Raw genomic sequence first — 20,356 nt, 5'->3', positions numbered from 1 at the left:
GACTCAAGAACAATTCACGATATTGTCTCCCTTCAAAATCTTACAATTTTTATATGAAACATTTCATCCGAAAATGTTTTATTTTTGTGATAATTCACTGTATCAAATAAAAAAAAATATATATATGTGTGTGTGTGTGTATTATTTATGTATGCATACGTGTATATAAATATAAAAAATGTATATGACGCATGCAGATATGTATGCATAATACCTATACATTTTGGATATTATAATGTAGCTTTTCTAGTAAATTACAATCTAATACAGTTCGTTTTTTTTAATCGATATAATCGACAGATAAAAATGTATTATTTCAATATTATATGTGTGTGTGTATACACACACACTTACAATACATTGTCTCGATTGCAACAGAATAACATATTTTTACAATATTCTGAATTATAGAATGGACCCCTCCCTGTCCATTCCCGTAAGAACGCAACCAATATATGTTTTTCGTCTCTCCGATTATAATTTGCAATCGAGATTGATGCAGCTTTTTTTGGACAATTGTAAAGTATAGATTTTTAAAATCTATATTCTTACCAGAGTATATATTTTTTTAGATAATTTATCCTTTTGGAAAAGGCGAGAGTTTATTGCTTTCTAGAATTTTATAAAAATGTTCTCTCATGTATTTTACATTTTTTGAGTACTTTTCCTCGCAAGGATTGCCTCCTAAGGCTGCAGAAAAAATTCCACAACATATGCCATCAGGTTGTGTTTGAACTTTTTCAAAAATTATGTCACTCGAGTTTACTATTGGATAACGAAGATGTATATAATTTTTCTCTTTAGCTACCAATTTATCGTATGTACAGCCAGGTAGACTATCGTACACGCGAAGTTTGGTGCCGTCAAAGAAAATACATCTCCAATGATTACTACAATTCCCTCCAATTATTTGTAAGCTATTATCACTACGACTAGCTTTAATCATGTGAGGATATTCTAAATATAACACACTTTGTGTTTCGAAATGAGAAGTTTCTCTTATAATACGCAAAAATAGATCCAACGATTCGTCGTTTAATTGACTTGTCATACCCAAGACATTATGCTTTACCAAATAAAGAGGAGCAAACGTATTTAAAAGTTTTTCGTTTCTTTTTATAACGTCTTCAGATATATCTCGTTCATTATGTGAGTAACTTATGATAATACAATCATCATCTTGCTCTTTATTCAGAACGATATCAGCAGTATCAGTCATTTTTGCTTCTATTAACGAAACGTTTGGTTTGAATTGTTTGCTCTCTTCTATGCCATTTTCGTTTTCTACTATATTTCTTTGTTCGACTCATTGTCACTATTTTTTTGCTGCTTCTTCTTTAGCTTCTATAATATATCTTGGATCTCTGATTGGCATATGCCTATTATGACGACTGTCCAAGATTTCTGGAAGCATGCATTCGTTATAGAAACGTGTTAAGAAAGGCAGCATTTGATTTCTCCAAAAGATATTGTCTGCATCAATGCGCAATATTTTCATGCTTTGTGGAGTCCAAATAGCAAAAATACAATATTCTCGCCATGTTATATTCAACTGACCTTGAACTTAATAAAAATATCGATGATTTCGATTCATTTTATGTGGATCTTTTTTATCAAAGATACCTTTCAAAGAAGGCAATGTCTCTACAGCTGTTTCTGCTGTCAAACGCTCAGTTGACAAAGAACATTTTATTTCCACTAGACCATTTTCGTCAATAATTCCATCTGGAGAAGCACCCAAACACGGATTTTCAGTATCAATAAATAATCCGCAAGGTTTTATTTCTTTATTTATTTTTTCAGCCAATTCGTTCCTTGCTACTTCTTCCTTTTCGCGACCATATTTTAGGGCTGCGTTATCAATGAACGAAGGATATAAAATGGCTTTTACTGTTGCTGCGCAAGACGTTGTCGGTCTCATGCGACATACAGTTCTAAAATTGGATGAGGTCAACATTTCTCGTCTCAATGATAACCATAATTCCGAGTCACTTTGGTTTCTCGTATCAAATTCAATTTTCTTCCAGTTTCTCGCATTTTCGGACAACTTTTCTAAATGATTTTGCCGAAGTTATTCAAATACATCAGATGGAAGATCTGATTTTCGAGACTGCGGACCATAATAACGATCTGTTCCTGTCTCTCGTTTGAAATTTTTATGCCTTCCTTGCACTTTTCGAGATTCTCTGGTTTTCGCAATTTTTATTTGTCGATTCCTTTCCAGATTCTCAACAATAGATGGGACAATTTTATTCATGCTTTTATGCAATTCTGTAATGACTTGTTGTGTATTAAATTGCACAGCTGCTGCCGCAACTCTGGCATTGTAAGAGCCTCGTTTACCAAAATGAATGCGCTTTCCACCAATTTCTTTGCAGATTATCGAATTAAACGATTCTTAGGTTAAATAGGCAGGATTATTGGTTAAATTCAGCAATAAGCTGTCGGAATAATAACCGCTTAAATATGTGATAGCGCTTTCTATTTTTCGAAACAGACCATGTATTTTTAATAATGGAACATGATTTTTGTTCGTTTTATTATCATTCTCTTCGCATATACGACCGCGTGCTTCGCATCGCTTATGTTTGCCAAAAACATGGCTAGGAATATTCAATATATCTTTCTGCAATTCCATAACCTTACAATGTTGAGGTGTTTGTTGGTCTTTTCTTCGTAGCTCGGCTGCTGTTTCTACCTCTTTTCTGATATTTTTTATGTTGTTTTTCACAATTTTTCGCAACTCTATAAAGCCACGCTGCCTCTGCGTTTTTGGCTGAGTCGTCTCTGCCACAGCTTTGAGCTTTTTACATAAATTGCGAAGTAAATGATTCGTGCATTCTATTTTTTTTACTGTGACCATCTGTTCACTATATAGTTTGTTATCAATAATGGTCTGATAAACGCTACTATCACCATCAGCAATAACTGTTTTATAAATCAGCCCATGCATTTCGAGACTACATTTGAAACCTTCCGCGATAGCATCGCTCTCCATCCTTGTGGAGCTTTCGTTGCGATCAAAATTTTTGTAGCATTTGTGAGCTTTTGGTTTGATACCTTTTCGCTCTGCTATATCACATATTGTACAAAATTTATTGCGGATACCGACGAAGAGAGTCTTTCCGGTACGGTAACCAATTATGGCTCCGATACTGGAAGGAGAATTGTAGGCATTAACATATGATCTCTTTATCTAACTATCATCCGCCACAACTGTTATATACGGAATACCGTTTATAACTTCGTTTCTCTCAAGAGCGAATTGCTTTTCAACTTCGCCAGCCATTTTTATACTTTCGATGGCTGTTTTTTGAAAAGCATCGACTAACTCTTCTCTATTCTCTATGTACTTTGGCTCGGATATACAAGGAATATTCATAACTGTACGGCTTCCGTTTCCGGTTGGTTAGGTGTGAGACGACGGATTTTGTGAGCGAAAAGTGGAGTGCGAGTGAGAGAGGTAGAGCGAGAGAGAGAGTGTGGTGAGCGAGGGGCGAGAGCAGAGAACGAGGGAGAAGGTGTGAAAGTGGAGGAAGGGTGGAGGATTCAGAGAGAGGGCTCGTGAAGGCAGAAGAGAAACGGGAAGGTTGAGGTTAGAGAGACAGACGTAGAGGGGGAAGAGTATAGAGTGCTAGGGTAAGGAGTTGGGGAATTCTGGGGAGTTCGGGGATAACGAGGGGATACAGCACGGCCATAGAGTAGGAGGATAAGAGATGGCACAGTTCGCGGACAAATTAGGGAGGGAGAGATACGGTAGTACGGGGTGCATAGACGAGCTTTTCAAGAAGAAAAGGGATACATTGGAGAAGGAGGAAGGAGCGGATGGAAAAGGGAGCGAGGACTTTCTTAAGAAAAGCAGGAAGGTAGTGAGAATGCTGCCAGGGGGGGAAGAGGTGGATATGAAAGGGATGTTGAGAGAATTGGAAGAGGAGTTGAGGGAGGGGTTAAGGGGAGTGAGAGAGGAATTAAGAGAGTGGATAAAGGGAGGCAATGGTTGAGGAAGTAGAGAAGATAAGGAGCGAATTAAGGGCGAGGGAGGAGAAGTGGAGTAGGGAGAGAGAGGAGTTTATGAATAGGATAGAGGATTTGGAACGAAAATTGGAGAGAATGCAGATGGAGTCAAAAGAAGGAGGAAGTGTGGGAAGAAAAGGTGCAGAGGGAAGCGGAGGGGGAGCCTGATTGGAAGGAGAGAGTGGAAAGGCTGGAAAGGAGGTATGAAGTGAAGGAGAGGGGAGGAAGGAAGAGAAACATTTTGATAAAAGGGTTAAGGACGCGGGAGGAATAAGGGGGGGAATAGAGGAGGTGATGAAAAAGATAGGTGTGGAGGTTAAGATAAAGGAAATTAGAAAAATAGAGGCGGGAAGGAGAGAGAAGGGAGATATGGCAGTAAAAGTAGGAAGTGAGGAAGAGAAGTCAAGAATAATGAGAAATAAGTGGAAATTGAGAGACGAAAGTACTTGGATAGAGGAAGATTTGACATGGGAAGAAAGGAAGATAAAATGGAGGGTAAATCAAATTGCGTGAAAGGTAAGAGAAGAGGGTAAAAGGGTACGGATAGGGCAGGGAAAGGTATGGATAGAGGGGGAGTGGTGGGTGTGGGATGAGATAAGAGACGTGCTTAGGGATAGTAGAGGGAGGTGTTGGGAGGCAGGGCAAGGGAAAGGGAAAGAGGGCTTGAGAGAGGAAGAAAGTTGTGTGAGGAGAAGAAAAGAAGGGAAGTGGAGAGATGGGAAGCGGAGGTAAAGGAGGTTAGGACAGAGGAGCAGGTATGGAAGGTGGTAAATAGGGAAAGGAAGAGGAGGAAGAGATTGAACGAGGGAATTAGTATGCAAGAATGGGATAGGTATTTTAGGGATTTATTGGGAGGAGTGGAGGGGAGGGTGGTGATGAGATCAAGGAGAGAGGGGGAGAGGGAGGAGAAAGAGGAGGAATTAAGGAGAGAGGAAGTGGGGGAAGTGGTGGGAAAGCTTAGGGAGGGGAGGGCGATGGGAAGTGATAGGATTCCAAATGAGGTTTGGAAGTTTGGAGGGGAGGTGGTGAAGGAATGGTTGTGGGGGGGGTGTAATAGGGTGTGGAGAGGAGAGGGTTGGCCGGAAGACTGGAGGGAGGGAATTATAGTGCCCATAGGAAAGAAGGGGGAAGGGGGAGAAAATGGAGGACTACAGTGGGGTGACGTTAGCACAAATAGCGTACAATGTGTACGGTGCTGTTTTGGCGGAAAGACTGAGGAAGGAGGTAGAGGGGAAGGGCTTGCTGCCGCCGAGTCAGACGGGGTTTAGGAGAGGAATAGGGACCACGGACAACATCTATGTGTTGAATTACTTAATAAATAGGCAGGTAAATGGGAAGAGGGGGAAGATGGTAGTGTTGTTCGTGGATTTGAAGGCAGGTTCTGACTCGGTGGACAGGAGGGTACTGGTGGAAGAGATGAGGAAAAGGGGAGTGAGAGAGGGCTTAGTGAGGAGATGCAAGGAGTTGCTGGGGGAGACGGTATGCAGGGTGAGGGTGGGGGAGGAGCTGGGAGAGGGGGTTTGGACAGGAAGGGGAGTTAGACAGAGGTGCCCGTTAAGCCCGAGTTTGTTTACGTTGCTGTTGGCGGATATTGATGACGAGCTGAGAGGAGGGGGCTAGGGTGGAATTAGGTTGGGAGGGAGGAAGATATACAGGGTTTAGCAAAAGTGTGGAAACCCTTTAATATTTCGAAAAATACGCATTTAAAAAAAAAATGTTTCAGAGAATCCAGAGAAAGATAGGGATGTATGTGGGAGGAGGTCGGACGTGTCTTTACGCCCATTTGATCAACAAGCGACAGAATCCATCCGTGGCAACGGCATTAACGCATATCCTGTGGAGAGAGCATTTACACATTTTTCAGCCTAACGAATAATTGCTAGAAAACAATATTCGCAGACTAGAAAAATATGTGAGGCGCAAGTGGCTGGATCGGGAATCGAACCCGAGTCTTTCGCTTTCCGGGCAACTGCTCTAGACCACTGAGCTATCCAAACCTCACACCTAATGCTTCTTTTTAACACAGTGATATGCGACATAGGATTTCTCCTAGGGCTTAGGATCGACTGACTCGTGCTGTTCACACGAAACCCTTCTCCACGTCAGTCCTCCAGGGCCTCGCTGGAGTATTTGTTACTACCACCAAGATCTGCACCGACGGCGGCTAATTTGCAATTAACAATTACATATTTTTTCTTAAAAACAACTATGTGTTTTCTTTACACTAATTGATTCGTCTCATTATTTTGTACATAAAAGTATTAAGGTAAGATAATCGAAAAATGAATATTTTACAAAATATTTTATGGTTTAAAATTAAGAAATGATTTGAAGCCTCATAACTCGGAAAGTACTTAATGAAAACTAACTTAATTATAGTGTTTTGGAAAGCTCTCGAGATAAGCTACAAGAATATGCAAAAGCATATAGGGTGTCCCATTTAAAAAGTTGGAGGTGACCTTCACATAACCTTGACAACGTTATTCGAGGTCATAATAATGTTGCTGTGTAATGCGCCACATAAAACCCTATAACTTTTGTATGAAACATTTTTTTTTAAATGCGTATTTTTCGAAATATTAAGGGGTTTCCACACTTTTGCTAAACCCTGTATACGTTGGCTTATGCGGACGATATAGCGATGTTGGCGGAGAGTGAGGAAGATATTGAAGGAAATGATGGGAAAATTAGAGAATTATTTGGACAGAAAGGGGCTAGTGTTGAATAGTGGGAAATATAAAGTAATGCGTTGTAGGAAGGGGGGTGGAAGGTGGAAACAGGTGAGCTGGAGATGGAAGGGAAGGGAAATTGAGGAGGTGAGGAAATTTTATTATTTGGGTTACGTAGTAAAGTATAATGGGAGGCAGGACGAACACGTAAGAGAGAGGGTAAGGAGAGGAGCGGCATTACTAGGACAGGTTTGGGGGATTGGAAAGAGGAGGTTTGGTGGGGATTGGAGCAGAAGACTGTGGTTATTTGATAGGTTGATATGGTCGGTGATAAGTTACGGAGTTGAAATATGGGGGTGGAGGGAAAGAGGGGAAGTAGAGAGGTTGCAGGAAAGATATATAAGGTGGGTGTTGGGAGTGGAAAGGTGCACGCCTGGGTATATGATTAGGGAGGAGGTGCAAAGGGAAAAACTAAGAGGAAGGGCAGTTATGAGAGCATGGGTATATGAGAAAAAGCTGGAGGAGGGAAGAGGAGGGGTCTGGCAAGGGAGTGTTGGGAGGAAATGAGGAGAAGGGCGAAAAGAGGGGAGAGTTTAAAGGGTTGGGAGGAAGAGAGAAAAGAAGCGGTGGAAAGTGGGCGTTGGAAGATAGAGGAGGTAGAGGGGTTAAGGGATGAAGGGCAGTGGAGGGGGGAAGATTGGTATGGGAGAGAAAGGCGGAGGCAAAGAGAGGAGAGGTGGAAGGAGATAGGGGAAGCAAAATTTAATAGGTGGTATGGCTTGATAAAGGGAGAGGGGGTGCCGGGTATTTAAAAAAAGAGCTGGGGGGAAAGTAGGTGGCAAAGAGTGGCCAGATATAGACTGGGGGGCGGTATGAGGGGAGGGAAATACTGGATGGCTGAGGAAAAAAGAAAGTGTAGGGTATGTGGAGTTGGGGAAGAGACGTGGGAATATGTGTGGGAGGAATGTGCGGACTGGCGGGGAGGGAAATCGTGGCAGGAAATGGTCGGAGAGGTATTGGGGGATGAGGGGGAAGGGGAAAGTTGGCTAAGGGAGCTGGAGGGGATAAGGGGGAGGGAGGGGGGAGGGGAGGGAGAATGAATGAGAGAGAGGGTATGGATGTAAAGAGAAAATTGTAAACGGAAACAAAAGCCCACAGGATAGGGAATGCGCGAGCGTGTGTGTGTGCAGTTAGGCAGGGTAGTTAGTTGTTAAGGATTAGTGATAAGTAGAATAAGAGTAGTTATAAGTGCTGTAAAGGGTTGGGAACGTCCCTGCAAAACGCCTTGCAACCCCGAGGGGAGTCAATGAACGTATATATATTCATAACTGTACACAGCTCTTTCAGCTGGGCATAGCCAATTCCTATTGTAACAGTTCCTGCTACAGCAGCCATATCAATGCTTAATGTTTTCGGCTCTTCGGGTTCTTTTTTTTTTTTTTTGGTAACCCTGGGGAAATGCTTTATGCATACCCCCGCACCCTCGGGGGAGAGGCGGTGGTTATGCGGGACTGCTGGCCATAAGCGCCGGTTTACCCGCTAAAACCCCAGGGATAGCCTTCCGCGCGTCTGGAGGGGCATGCGGGGACCCGGGACTGGCTGATGCAATTCATCGGCATCCCCGACTGGTCTCCCCTCCGCGCTTAGGACCCGGCGGCCTTTTTGGTGTTGACCGCCGGGTCTCCATCCCGGGGGAGGGCGTAGCCCTCCCCCCTCCTTCCTAACTGTGGGGGGATGGGGCCATACCATCCTCCCACCCTCCTCGTGGACCCGCCTGGTCGCCTCGGGCCCCCGCCCTCGGCGACCGGGTCCAGAGGGTATCGCACAGCGGGGCGTCCGCGCACGCCCCCCATGCATTCCAGGGGGAGTTTCGGGTTCTGACCAGAAGTTGGCTTCAGTATTGCACATTTGGCACTTGAAGAACAAATGCGTCTTGAACGTTTCGGTTTCAGTTTTTATGAGTTTCCAATCTTTAAACTAGCACTCTATTCCTTTCATATGATTATTAAATGTTCTGTAGATTTCATTCCACATATGAGAAATGTCGACAATGCGACAGCCTTCGGGTAAATTTTCTTGTATACAAGAACTGTCTAGAGGGGCTTTGTTGTCAATAACAAGAATTGTTATCGCAATTGTCATCGACAATGCGACGGCCTTCAGGCAAGTTTTCTTGTATACAAGAATTGTGTAGAAGGGCTTTGTTAATAACAAGAGAATTGTTATCATCGCAATTGTCATTTTGATTATACGTACCTTTATTTGACTCCAAGCATTGCATTACCTGGGTACTGATTTTCGAATCCATGTTGGGTGATCCTATTGATTTACAGAAATCAATGAATTCGTCGTCAGTACCTTCGGTAAGCTTTATAATATTGGAGTTATTAGCTTCTTGGGTTTTCGTCAATTTCTTCAACAATTGTCGCCTGCAAAGAAAAATAAATAAATTATATTTTAAATCTTATTTTATATACATAGATTATTACATTTTAAATCTTATGCAAAAAAATAAAATGCCACATTTAACAATTTCAATTATATATAATTAAATAATTTTTTAAAATATTTAAAAAACGTATCTGAAAAATAAGTGCAATCCTTTGTTTGTATAATCTAAAATCTTTTACTAAAAATTAATTATGGCGCAAATTAAATTATGTTTTGACAACATAAATACCATATTTTTCACTCAACCAAAGCGCACATGCAACTCACATTTGGTATAAAATATTTTTAAAACAACCAGCAATTTGGAATTATTTTTTTACAACAATCAGCACACGAATAGATCGCCTCTGGGATTATCTTTTACAATCAGCACACGAATAGATCGCCTCTGGGATTATCTTTTACAACCAGCACACGAATTGATCGCCTCTGGGATTATCTTTTACAACCAGCACACGAATAGATCGCCTCTGGCACTAATTACTAAAAAATTTAACAATTTTCAATTATATATAAAAATTATATATAAAAAAGTAAAGGATTGCATTCTTATCTTTCACAAATTGTACTCATAAAACGATAATTTGTGTTTGTGTATGTGTGTGTGAATACATAGTGTACAAAAATAATTTAAAAACAATTATTGTGCCACAATATAATTCGAAATTTATAAATATAAATTTATATGTACATAAGATGCCGTACATACATACATACATACATACATACATACATACTGTGACGTTGCCGTCCCGACGCGCGTCCATCCGCCCCGGAAATCTTGACGGGGCGCGAGCCGAGCGGCCGCGCCAGAAAAAGATTGCGAGAACCGTATCGAAATCTTCGGAGAGACGAGCCATTATCATATATCGCGCTATTATTAATTTATTGTATTGTATTATTTTTACGTCGGGCAATCCGTCGGAAGGAAACTGGAAGAGGCCAAAGGAGAATCCTTGTTGCAACAGCCGATACGACATTTCCGACCTCCGACTCGAGAACGGAGAAGGCGCCGTAGGAACAGGACAGCGCAGAGTCGCGGGTGGATTTCGCCTCCTGCAAGTAAAGGAGGAAAAGCCTAAAAAGAACAGCTGTCTGGGACCGAGATAACCGGGCCGGATCGGCGCCACCCTCCGAGGACGGAGGACGAAAGAGCGGCCTCCAGAAGCCCACCGATAGCAGAGTCGCCGAAATTCCAAATTTCGAATTATCCGGGCCGTTACGGCCCCTGATACGGCGTTGTCGCGGGGCGCATTGATATCTCGCGTGTCGCGGCGCTATTGGCCGCGAATCCGCGCACCCCTGCGCGCAGGATTGACGCCGCTATCGACCCTGGATCGCGAGATCCAGGGAATCATTCTGGTGCGGACGCTCGGAACGATTAGTCGTTGAATAAGATCTTGTGTCGTTGTCGTTACGTGTGTCGCAGATCAGGGGATCGATTCTGTAATTCAAGTGAAATCACTCACTTTTCGCATTTTCATTTCATGTGAATTTGTTCGCGCAATTCTGTAACGTAGTGAAAATGCGAAGCGAAAATACGAAATCACTAGATTTCCCAGTGTGGAGAAAAACGTTTGTCAGGAACTGTACCTGAAATAATAATCAAATATCAAATGTTTGGTTACTGATGTTCAGAAGATTTCCAACTATTGTGAAGAGTTGCTTTCTTCCTATTATATATTAAGATGAATGTAACAGAAAAACAGAAGCAAATCCTCGTAAATTTTATGTAATCTCATCCAGATTTTGGAAGAGGTAGATTGCGATATAATCGAGAGAATAAAAGAAAAATAGTAAGTGATTTTATAAGTTGTGTTTTATTAAATAAAGTATTATTTTTACAAACGCTAAATAATTTATTATTTAAATTGTAAATAAAAGTTACAAATAGATATAATATGTATTCTTTTTTTATAGGATGAATTATGGGAGAAAGTAGCATCAGCTCTTAATTGTGCAGGCTGCGGCCCTCAAAAGTTGCCAAAAGATTGGGCAAAGGTAAATATATACTATGAAACACTCATTTTATACAATAATATGGCATTAATAATCATTCCTTCTTTGTTACAGACATGGCGTGATTGGAAATCCAATTTATTAAAAAGGGTGGCTACACATGGGTGACCTCCTTTTGGACACGTAACTATTCGACACCGCTCGATTGGACACGCATTATTGGACACGTTTTATTGGACATCGCTCGATTGGACACCGCACGATTCGACACCGCACGATTCGACACCGCACGATTCGACACCGCACGATTGGACACCGCACGGTTGGACACCGCACGGTTGGACACCGCACGATTGGACACCGCACGATTGGACACCGCACGATTGGACACCGCACGATTCGACACGCACGATTCGACACCGCACGATTCGACACCGCACGATTCGACACGCACGATTCGACACCGCACAAAGAGCATGGAGCAGACACACACACACACACACACACACGGGGGGGTGCAAGGGGAGCCTTCGGCCCCCCTCCCGCACCCACTCCGTCCCCCTCGCTTCGCGTGAAAAGTTGCAAAGTGGAACCTCGCTTCGCGTGGAAAGTTGCACCCTATCGTAGGCACCCCTACCGGCGGGGTGCATACATGTCCAAATGTGCGGTGTCGAATCGTGCGGTGTCGAATCGTGCGTGTCGAATCGTGCGGTGTCGAATCGTGCGTGTCGAATCGTGCGGTGTTGAATCTTGCGTGTCGAATCGTGCGGTGTCCAATCGTGCGGTGTCCAACCGTGCGGTGTCCAATTGTTCGGTGTCCAATCATGCGGTGTCCAATCGTGCGGTGTCCAACCGTGCGGTGTCCAATTGTTCGGTGTCCAACCGTGCGGTGTCGAATCGTGCTGTGTCCAATCGTGCGGTGTCCAATGCTGCCGTGTCCAATTGTGCAATGTACGTGTCCAATCGTGCAGTGTCCAATGCTGCCGTGTCCAATCGTGCAATGTGCGTGTCCAATCGTGCAGTGTCGAATCGTGCGGTGTCGAATTGTGCGGCGTCCAATCGAGCGGTGTCCAATAAAACGTGTCCAATAATGCGTGTCCAATCGAGCGGTGTCGAATCGTTACGTGTCCAATCGGGATACGCCCGCTACACATAAGAGCTACGCTAGAGGTACTGGAGGAGGACCACCAAAAATGTTAAATACCACTCCTGCTGAAGATGAGTTATTAGAATTTTTAACACCCGAAGCCAGTGGGATGCCTAATATTCCGGAAGGAGGAGCTATTGGCGATTCATTTATTCATTCGGATGATTCATTTGCTCTAACTAAATCTTGCTTACGAAACCCCAAGGAGTCGTTCTCACAAAGTGTACAGAAGCCACAAAATTCATATCAAGAAGATTCTTTGACTTCAGAGACCTTAAAGGAGAATTTTTTTCTCTTTGAATCCGTCGTCTTCTACTCAATTGACTGCCAAAGAAAGTTTTTATACGAGGTAATAAACATAAACGTAGAGAATCTTTCAACAAATGTGAATGATGATATATATGATATATTTCTTTTCTGCACGATGTTTATTCCTTGCAAAACAGCATATATAATAAAAAGATATATTGTCTTGTTTCCAGATATCCTGCAATATACTCGATTCAATAGAAAATTTACAAGAGTAGACACCAAAACTAGTACATTGCATTAACCAAAATACAAAAAATAAGCGTACATATTCTGATGATGGAGGTAACTAATATTAAAATAACAATGACTTGTGATACCAATATTATTTCATTTTATTTATTCCATCTTTCGATATTCTATTTTTGAAGGAAAATGATATTAATCATAATATTATTGAATTAATTTTTTCAGATATTGGTAACAAAATAAAAAAAGTGGCTGTAAAACATTTATTTGAGCAACACACTTCTAACTATTCAAACATTCAAGAACAGATGTTGCAATTAAAAAAAGAAAAATTGGATCTAACCAAAAAAAAATTTGAATTTAAAAAAAAAACTCATCAGGAACATACTAAACTCCTCATATCAATAATGGAAAAGGTGGATGAATTAACGAATATTATTCGTCCACAATATTTAGAATAAAAAAAATTAAAGTATTGCATTATTATCCCTACTGTTAGCTATATAATGTATATGATAATATATATTTTCTATATCTGTTGTCCATATTATTTATATAAATTTATATAAATTAAATGTTAAATATATACAAATTAAAAAATATACGCAAGTTATATCAAAATTAAAAGTACACGTGTATTTTTTTGTATTTTTTTCACAATAGTATTTACAAATGCAATATATTCAAAATACAATAAAATGCCCACTCGGCATGTAATATTGCAAGCATATGGATGATAACATTGAGTTCTGGAAATAATAATTATAATTAATTCGTAAAATACCACTGGATTACTCGATTTCGAGTTTGTTCTCCACGTTCTTCACCAATAGCATCATATGGTATCGGTGGTGCAACGTCTAGTTCATCCAGATATATTTCATCATTAGGAATCCTCCATCTAATTGCCATATTATGCAGAACACAACAAGCGATGACAATGAGAGCTGTATGACAGAAAATATTTCACCGATATATACATATTATAATGAATAATAAAATTATGAAATAGCAACTTTAAATCTGCATTCAGAATAATATAAAAATAAAATAAAACTTAATCAGAAGGAAAACTATAAAATAATAGAAGAAATTTTAAAAAGTGAGATTTACCTGCAAATTGTGGACGATAATGTAAAGCTCGTTCCTTCCGTAAGCAACGCCAGCGACCCTTTAATATGCCGAAACATCGCTCTATAGTGACACGAGTCCGGACGTGATGATCTGTGTATCTTGCGCCTGGAGTTCCTTCCGCTTGATTTAACATCGGTGTCAGCAAAAAAGGTAAAAGAGGATATGTCGAATCACCTATAATATTAATTTTTAATTAATGCTGCTTTTTAGTTTCACAGAATTAAAGAAAATTATAAATACTGTTAAAGGAATTAGTAAAAGGAATTTAGTAAAGCATCAATACAATTGTATCTGTAATTTTGTGTCAATATTATTACTAGGTATAATTATTTACCTAGAAGCCAGGTATCTATTTCGCCCTCTCTGTGTCTCCGTTCTAAATGAGCAAATATTCTCGATGACCGTAATACTCGAGCATCATGTGTTCGCCTATGAGCACTATTTACAGCAAGAATTTCACAGTTGAAATCACAAATCTGAAATCACATAATTATTTAGAAATTCAATATTATTGTATTATATTAGTATTATATAATATTTTCTATATATTTCAGCATTTCTTATATACTTACAACTAATACATTTAGTGAATGATATAACTTTCTATTAATAAATAAATATTCTCTGCTTCAGGTGGAAAAATGGCAACATGCGTCCCATCAATTGTTCCAATTACTCCAGGAAAACCACCCTTTTCAAAAAATCTGAAAGAAAATTTATTATTTTAATATTTCGGTCTGCATTCCATATACATACATACATTACAGAATTATTATTATTAAATATTTATAAATTATATATAAATACATTATATTAATTATTACCCTGTTTGATTCTTTGAATTCTGTCAGCGGTTACTGGAAAATTAATCCAATTGTCCATTACACCAACCAGTGCATTGACAGTTGCATGAAGAGAACGGTTTAATGATGTCTGTGACATACACGTTAAAAAGTCTTGGCCAACTCTTCTCTGATAAGACCCTGATGCAAAGAAGTTTAACGATGCCAATATCTAAATAAAATAAAAATAAATATTGAGTCGAGAAGATTAAAAAAATTATTAAAAATTTAACAACGTTGCATAAATGGAAAATTTAAAATGTTATACCTGCAATTCATAAGGTATCGCCGTTTTTCGTGATTTCTCAGGCATTAATGGCACCAATTCTTCAATCAATGTATGAACTGTATCCTTCGTTAGTCTAAAACATATAAAAAGTATAGAATTACACACTGTAATATATAAAATCTTTGCCACTATTAAGGGCTTTAAATAAGAAAATTTACCTGTACAGTTTACGAAATTCATTATCAGGGATCGAGAAAGGATCTGATGCATCTCTCAATCTTCTTCGTGTAATTCTCAATACTTCAATATTTTGATTGTAAGCATCATCCTCTTCGTCACCAAGTAATAAAATAGCGGCCATGTATATTGCCATTTTTCTTTTCTTTTTATTTTCGAAAATTAAAAAGAAAATTTGTGCAAAACAATTAACCTTAAAATTATGAATCGTCACAAAAACAGGTTATGATGCTGTCTGTAATTTCTTTCTCGCTTTATCTCAGTCTTTCTCTTTCGAATCTCACCATTCGACAAGAAATTTCTTGCCGAACAAACTCCCATGAGATTGCTCACGTTTTCACCATGATGAAAGTTACTGAATCGCTCGAACTGCTCACTTTTAACATTTTCACTAGATTTTCGTTACAGAATCGATACCCAGGTCGAGAGGACGAGCCGAGGATCATCCCCTGTTCACGGGAGCGAGTATCGGTGAGGTTGCCCATCGCTAAATTGTAAGCCACGTACGCGATTTCGTCCGCGGACCGGCCGCTCCGTCGCCATTTTCGTGTCTCGTTGTCGCTCGGGCTTTGTACCGAGCTCGCGATTTTCGTGTATTTCGAGCGACCGGGGACAAGCGACCGAGGCATCAAGGACGATCGTAACGTCGGCCGTAGCCGATAAGGAACCATTCGTCTCTCTCCGGGATTCGGGGTGTCGTAAAACGCGTAGCGACCGGCTCTCGTATATCGACCACGTGCGCGGTAAATCGCGGGGAATGCGTTCGCTATCCGTGCTGTCGAAAAGAGTTGTCGAAGCCGCGTAAGACATCCCCGCAATCGATCTTCGAGCGATTTTCGTTACTAATTAGCGTGTATGTGAGTGTGTGACCGTGTGCGTATCGTGACATGGCGAATGTCGTGCTGTCTTTGTCGCGCTTGTTACTTGTATGATCGGCGCTTATTGCGAGATATTTGTCGTACGTGTGAGTGTGTCGCGGTGCCTAATAGATTACAGCGAATTAAGAAAGTGCCGAAATTCGAGGGTATTGCGTAAGTAAAAAGCGTTACGCCGAAAAGAAGTGAAGCGGCATCCGACGGCTATAGAATATCGATCGAATCGAACGCGCTCGTCGCAAGCGAGATTTTCCGTCTTCGCAAATTGCTGAATTACTCTCGCTCAATTATTAAGCCTCTTTTCGAACATATTGTTGTTGACTAAAAGAGCGAGAGAAAGAATAATGTAAAAAGATCTGTAAAATTGAGTCGTCGATGAGGTCGTCGAAATCTCCGTTACGTTTTCGAAACGCCGTTCGGTCTCGCAAAGTCCGGCCATAAAAACGAGCCAGGAGAACTAGAAATATCCGCGCTTTCTTAGGGTTTCGATTTCGTATTGTTATTCTTATCACCGCTATCGAGGAATTACTATTATGTTATACAGGGTGATTCAAAATAACCCCAGTGTCCTTGAAATGACACATTCTTGAATCAATTCTAAGACGATTTTTCCTTTGGCAAAATTTCGTCCGAAGCTTAGTTTTCGAATTATTAAAGGAAGTAGTTAACGTACGACGTGTCGGATACAAGAGGCAGGCAAGGGTGACGCGATTCACCGTCAGACGCGGGTGCTTACGCGGGGCGCCTGCTGCGATCAGCTGGTCGCTATACACATACAGACACACATGCGAACACATACATTCTCTCTCTGTCTGTCTGTCTGTCTGTCTCTCTCTCTCTCTCTCTCTCTCTCTCTCTCTCTCTCTCTCTCTCTCTGCCATTGAGAAGACGTGTCAAACATCGCTCCGTAAAAGTTTTAATTATTAAATGGTTAAATAGATAGGGAGAGTGATAAAAAGTTGTTCAAGTCTTAGCTGCATGGGCGGAGATTAACCATGAGTGTTATCTAGCCGGGATATGCAGTTTGGTGAGCGTACGAAATATTTTTTTTTTCTCGGGACGGAACATTGAAGTCTCGACAGGTAGACATTAAAGGTGACAAAAGTGCTGACGTGTGGAAGGTGGACATATAGGTGAATGATCGGCCACGCTGATATTAGCGATTTTGGTCGCTACCATCGTATGGACGATGAATATGTTGAATATCGATGCTCGGCATGTAAGAAGGCAATAAAAAGTCAAGTAGTGACGTGTAAAAAATGTGTTAAACATTTTTACCATCCGGGATGTGTAAGTAAACATCAAATTTATGACAAAAACTATGAATATGTGCCATGCCAAGGCCCGTTTGAGAAATTTGTGATTGAAAGTGATAAGGAAGCAGACATGAAGAAGACAACATCATCATTGGGAAACTCCAGAGATAGACTGGGTTCAACAGGATCTGCGGAATCGATTACAACACCAGGCGGAAGCAAAACGACAAGTATGAGTGGATCTTCGAGTATTGAAGTAAAAATAGATTGGATTGTAAGAACAGTGAAAGAAATGAAAAATGAAGTAGCATGCAAGAAAGAAGTTAAGATGCTGATTAAGGAAGTAGTACAAGAGGAATTGGAAAATATTAAACGAGAGTGGATGGAAGATTTTAGAAGAATGATACAAGGAGGCGCTAACGCTCCCCTTGAAAGAACACAAAGAAGCTATAGTGAAGCAATGAAAGAGAAGAAAAATGAAAATATTATAATTATTAAACCTAAGATGCAACAGGAAAGTGAAGCTACAAAAAAAATGATAAAAGAAAAAGTAGATATCAAGAACATGGCTGTGGGAATAACAAATTTAAGAAAAGGAAGCAAAGGAACAGTTATTCTGAGTTGTGAGACAGAAGAGGAGATGGAAAAATTAAAGACTACGGTACAAGCCAAGTTGGGTGAGAATTTCAAGGTTACGGAGTCACCGCAAATAAAACCGAAGATAAAGATTGTCAATATTAGTGAAGAGGAAATAAAATTGAATGATGATAATTTAATAGATACAATTAAAAAGCAAAATAAAATGGCGGCGAATGAAGGATTTCAAATGAGAATTGTGAAGAGAATAATTAAAGAGAAGCAAAATGATGATAGTAAATCACGAAAAAGAGGAAAGGAAGGAGGTTCTGTAATAATTGAAACAGATAAAAAAAACATATGAATTAATATTGAGTAAAGGAAAACTAAGTGTAGGATGGAATAAGTGCCTGTGTTTAATCATATTAAAATGGCTCACCCTGTATATATATATATATATATATATATATATATATATAAGTAGATATATAAGGCCGGTTCTAACTCAGGGCCTCAGAGGGGGTGAGGCGCGAGGGGATCTCAGCGGCGCGGGGGAATGACGTCACGCGGGACGGAGAGGATTTCGTAGGCGCGGGGGCTGCGGGGCGGGGCGGGGACGTTTGTGTTGGATATTTTTTATCGCAAGTGTAAACAATATTACATAAGCCGATTGATAAACGGTGGTATTTGAAGAGGATTAGGTCTTGGGGCCGAGACTAACGCGTCGGGACATGTTTTTCGCAAACAAAATAGCTCTCGCGGTACCCTCCCCCTCCCCCAATATAATAGGTGCGAGAAGGACGCAAAGGTAAGTGAGTGATAGCGCAAGACAACGCGTGCGAGAGAGAACGATAATATCGCGTGCAAAAGAGAAAGAACGATAGCGAGACTTATAATTAGCGCGAGAGAGAGCGTGAAGGATGGGAATATACGTGCGAAGAAATTACGTCATGAATTAGACTTAAAACTCTTTATTCTTGTTTTACATATTTTTCTTACGTACTATGGACTAAAAACTAAAGCTGCCAGCTCGCAATCGATGAGTTGATGCTTGTTGAAAGCGTCACTCGCGCGTATTACATTTGATATTTCTTTTGGATTTATTACAGTGGACGCGATATTGGAGAATTGCGTAAACTTGACATCAACTGTTTCGATAATTTTACTCAATCAATCAAAAGTTACATCTATGCATTGATCGAGATCGAACATACGATGTAACGTCGATTCAATCATCATTATGCATATGTATATTATGTTTGAAGATTCGAGACTTATGAGTTTGACGTCGTTAATCGTACGAACTCTCACTGTTAGCGGTCCAACGCTTATGAAATTGTAGTCATCTTTAGAGTTGTTCCAAAGTAAATTTTGAATATTGCGACGTTGCTCGTAGAGTCCCTTCCACGTTTCGAGAGATAATATCAGTTCCTTTCCTCGATGATCTCCTATGGCAATCTCCACGTAACTCGGTGGACCCACGTTGATACCAATTTCGAGGAATTTGAATTCCGTAGCTGTCAATGCGTATCGTCTACCTAGTATACGAACCGCACGACGCTCCAACGAAATGCTACAGAAAAATTAAAATTAAATAATAGTAATAATACAATTTGTAAAAATCGAAAAATTAAACGATTAAGTTAAACGAAACTTACTCGTCACATTTGTTCTCAAACGATGAAGTTTTATTACGACTCGGCACGTAATTATTCACGCGTCTTCCGACGCCGCTGCCGCTGCTGCTTCTTTCGACGTAGTACATTTCTCTGGAGGTTATGAAAAGTGAACCACGAGCGGTTAACGCGAGACTGATCGTACAAGAATTAACCGAGTATACATGACGCTCAAAAGTATAATGTAGTGGGAGGGGGCTTCAATGCTTCTAACGTTTTGAATTTTAGGAGAAGGGGAGATAACGCTCAGACAAAAAATTCTTAGAAACGCAAGGAAAGGTCTAGGGAGGGGAAATAAGAGATAAAACATATTAATGTTTACATATTTTATTTTCTTGCAATTCTTTCTAGCGTTGCGACCACCAGTTAAATATTTTAAATACATTTTGTAATGCGCAATTCTTAACATGTTTTCCACATCGCATACTATTGGTAATATCTAATTTAAAAAACGAATAAATAGTTTAAGGTTCAGTGTATAACAAATAATAAAAAAGTAATTAAAATTCCGGGTCAATGAACCGAGATCGCGTATCTTGTGGCGACAAACAAAAGAAACAGCACCTATATATTATTTTGGCAAAGATGGAAAAAACTGTGAAAATAACATATGGATCAAGTGCAAGATTTATTGACAATAGACAAACGTTTCTACCCCATTCAGGTTCTCTTCAGTGAAAAAAATAATTAATTAATTGACAAACGCAAACAAAAGAGTCGAGTGGTACAAAACATTATTAGCATGTAAAAGTCGCAAAAATAAAATAAAAGTGTCATTGCGCATCAAAGATTA

The 20,356-nt window shown here is 40.2% G+C and overlaps 2 protein-coding genes and 1 pseudogene across 3 annotated transcripts; 2 read left to right on the top strand and 1 right to left on the bottom strand.

The window, feature by feature from the left end:
* Positions 1-577: 577 nt before the first annotated feature.
* On the bottom strand, positions 578-9,208 carry LOC145976283 (uncharacterized). Its single transcript, XM_083107353.1, is given in 5 exon segments — positions 578-3,392; positions 8,020-8,101; positions 8,552-8,805; positions 8,900-9,145; positions 9,180-9,208. Coding segments are annotated over 5 exon segments (3,426 nt in total).
* Positions 9,209-10,822: 1,614 nt separating this feature from the next.
* On the top strand, positions 10,823-12,818 carry LOC145976185 (uncharacterized; annotated as a pseudogene). The gene is made up of 5 exons (XR_014440208.1): positions 10,823-10,930; positions 11,055-11,135; positions 11,208-11,253; positions 12,246-12,589; positions 12,723-12,818. The product of XR_014440208.1 is annotated as an uncharacterized LOC145976185 (transcript).
* Positions 12,819-16,968: 4,150 nt separating this feature from the next.
* LOC145975718 (uncharacterized) lies at positions 16,969-18,359 on the top strand. Its single transcript, XM_083106388.1, has one exon. It carries the CDS (start codon positions 17,193-17,195, stop codon positions 18,249-18,251), a length of 1,059 nt encoding a protein of 352 aa, XP_082962514.1. The 5' UTR covers positions 16,969-17,192; the 3' UTR covers positions 18,252-18,359.
* The last annotated feature ends 1,997 nt before the right edge of the window (positions 18,360-20,356 follow it).

The sequence above is a fragment of the Camponotus vicinus genome, unplaced genomic scaffold (genome assembly GCF_025532165.1).
Source record: "Camponotus vicinus isolate PSW18456_S1 unplaced genomic scaffold, iyCamVici1.0 SCAF_8, whole genome shotgun sequence".
Lineage (NCBI taxonomy): Eukaryota > Metazoa > Arthropoda > Insecta > Hymenoptera > Formicidae > Camponotus > Camponotus vicinus.
The sequence above is the reverse complement of the archived record's forward strand: the minus strand, read 5'-3'. Positions and strand labels throughout refer to the sequence as shown.

What these genes read in the sequence shown, in the direction of transcription:
- LOC145975718 (XM_083106388.1), top strand. Translation starts at nt 17,193, where the DNA reads ATGATCGGCCACGCTGATATTAGCGATTTTGGTCGCTACCATCGTATG.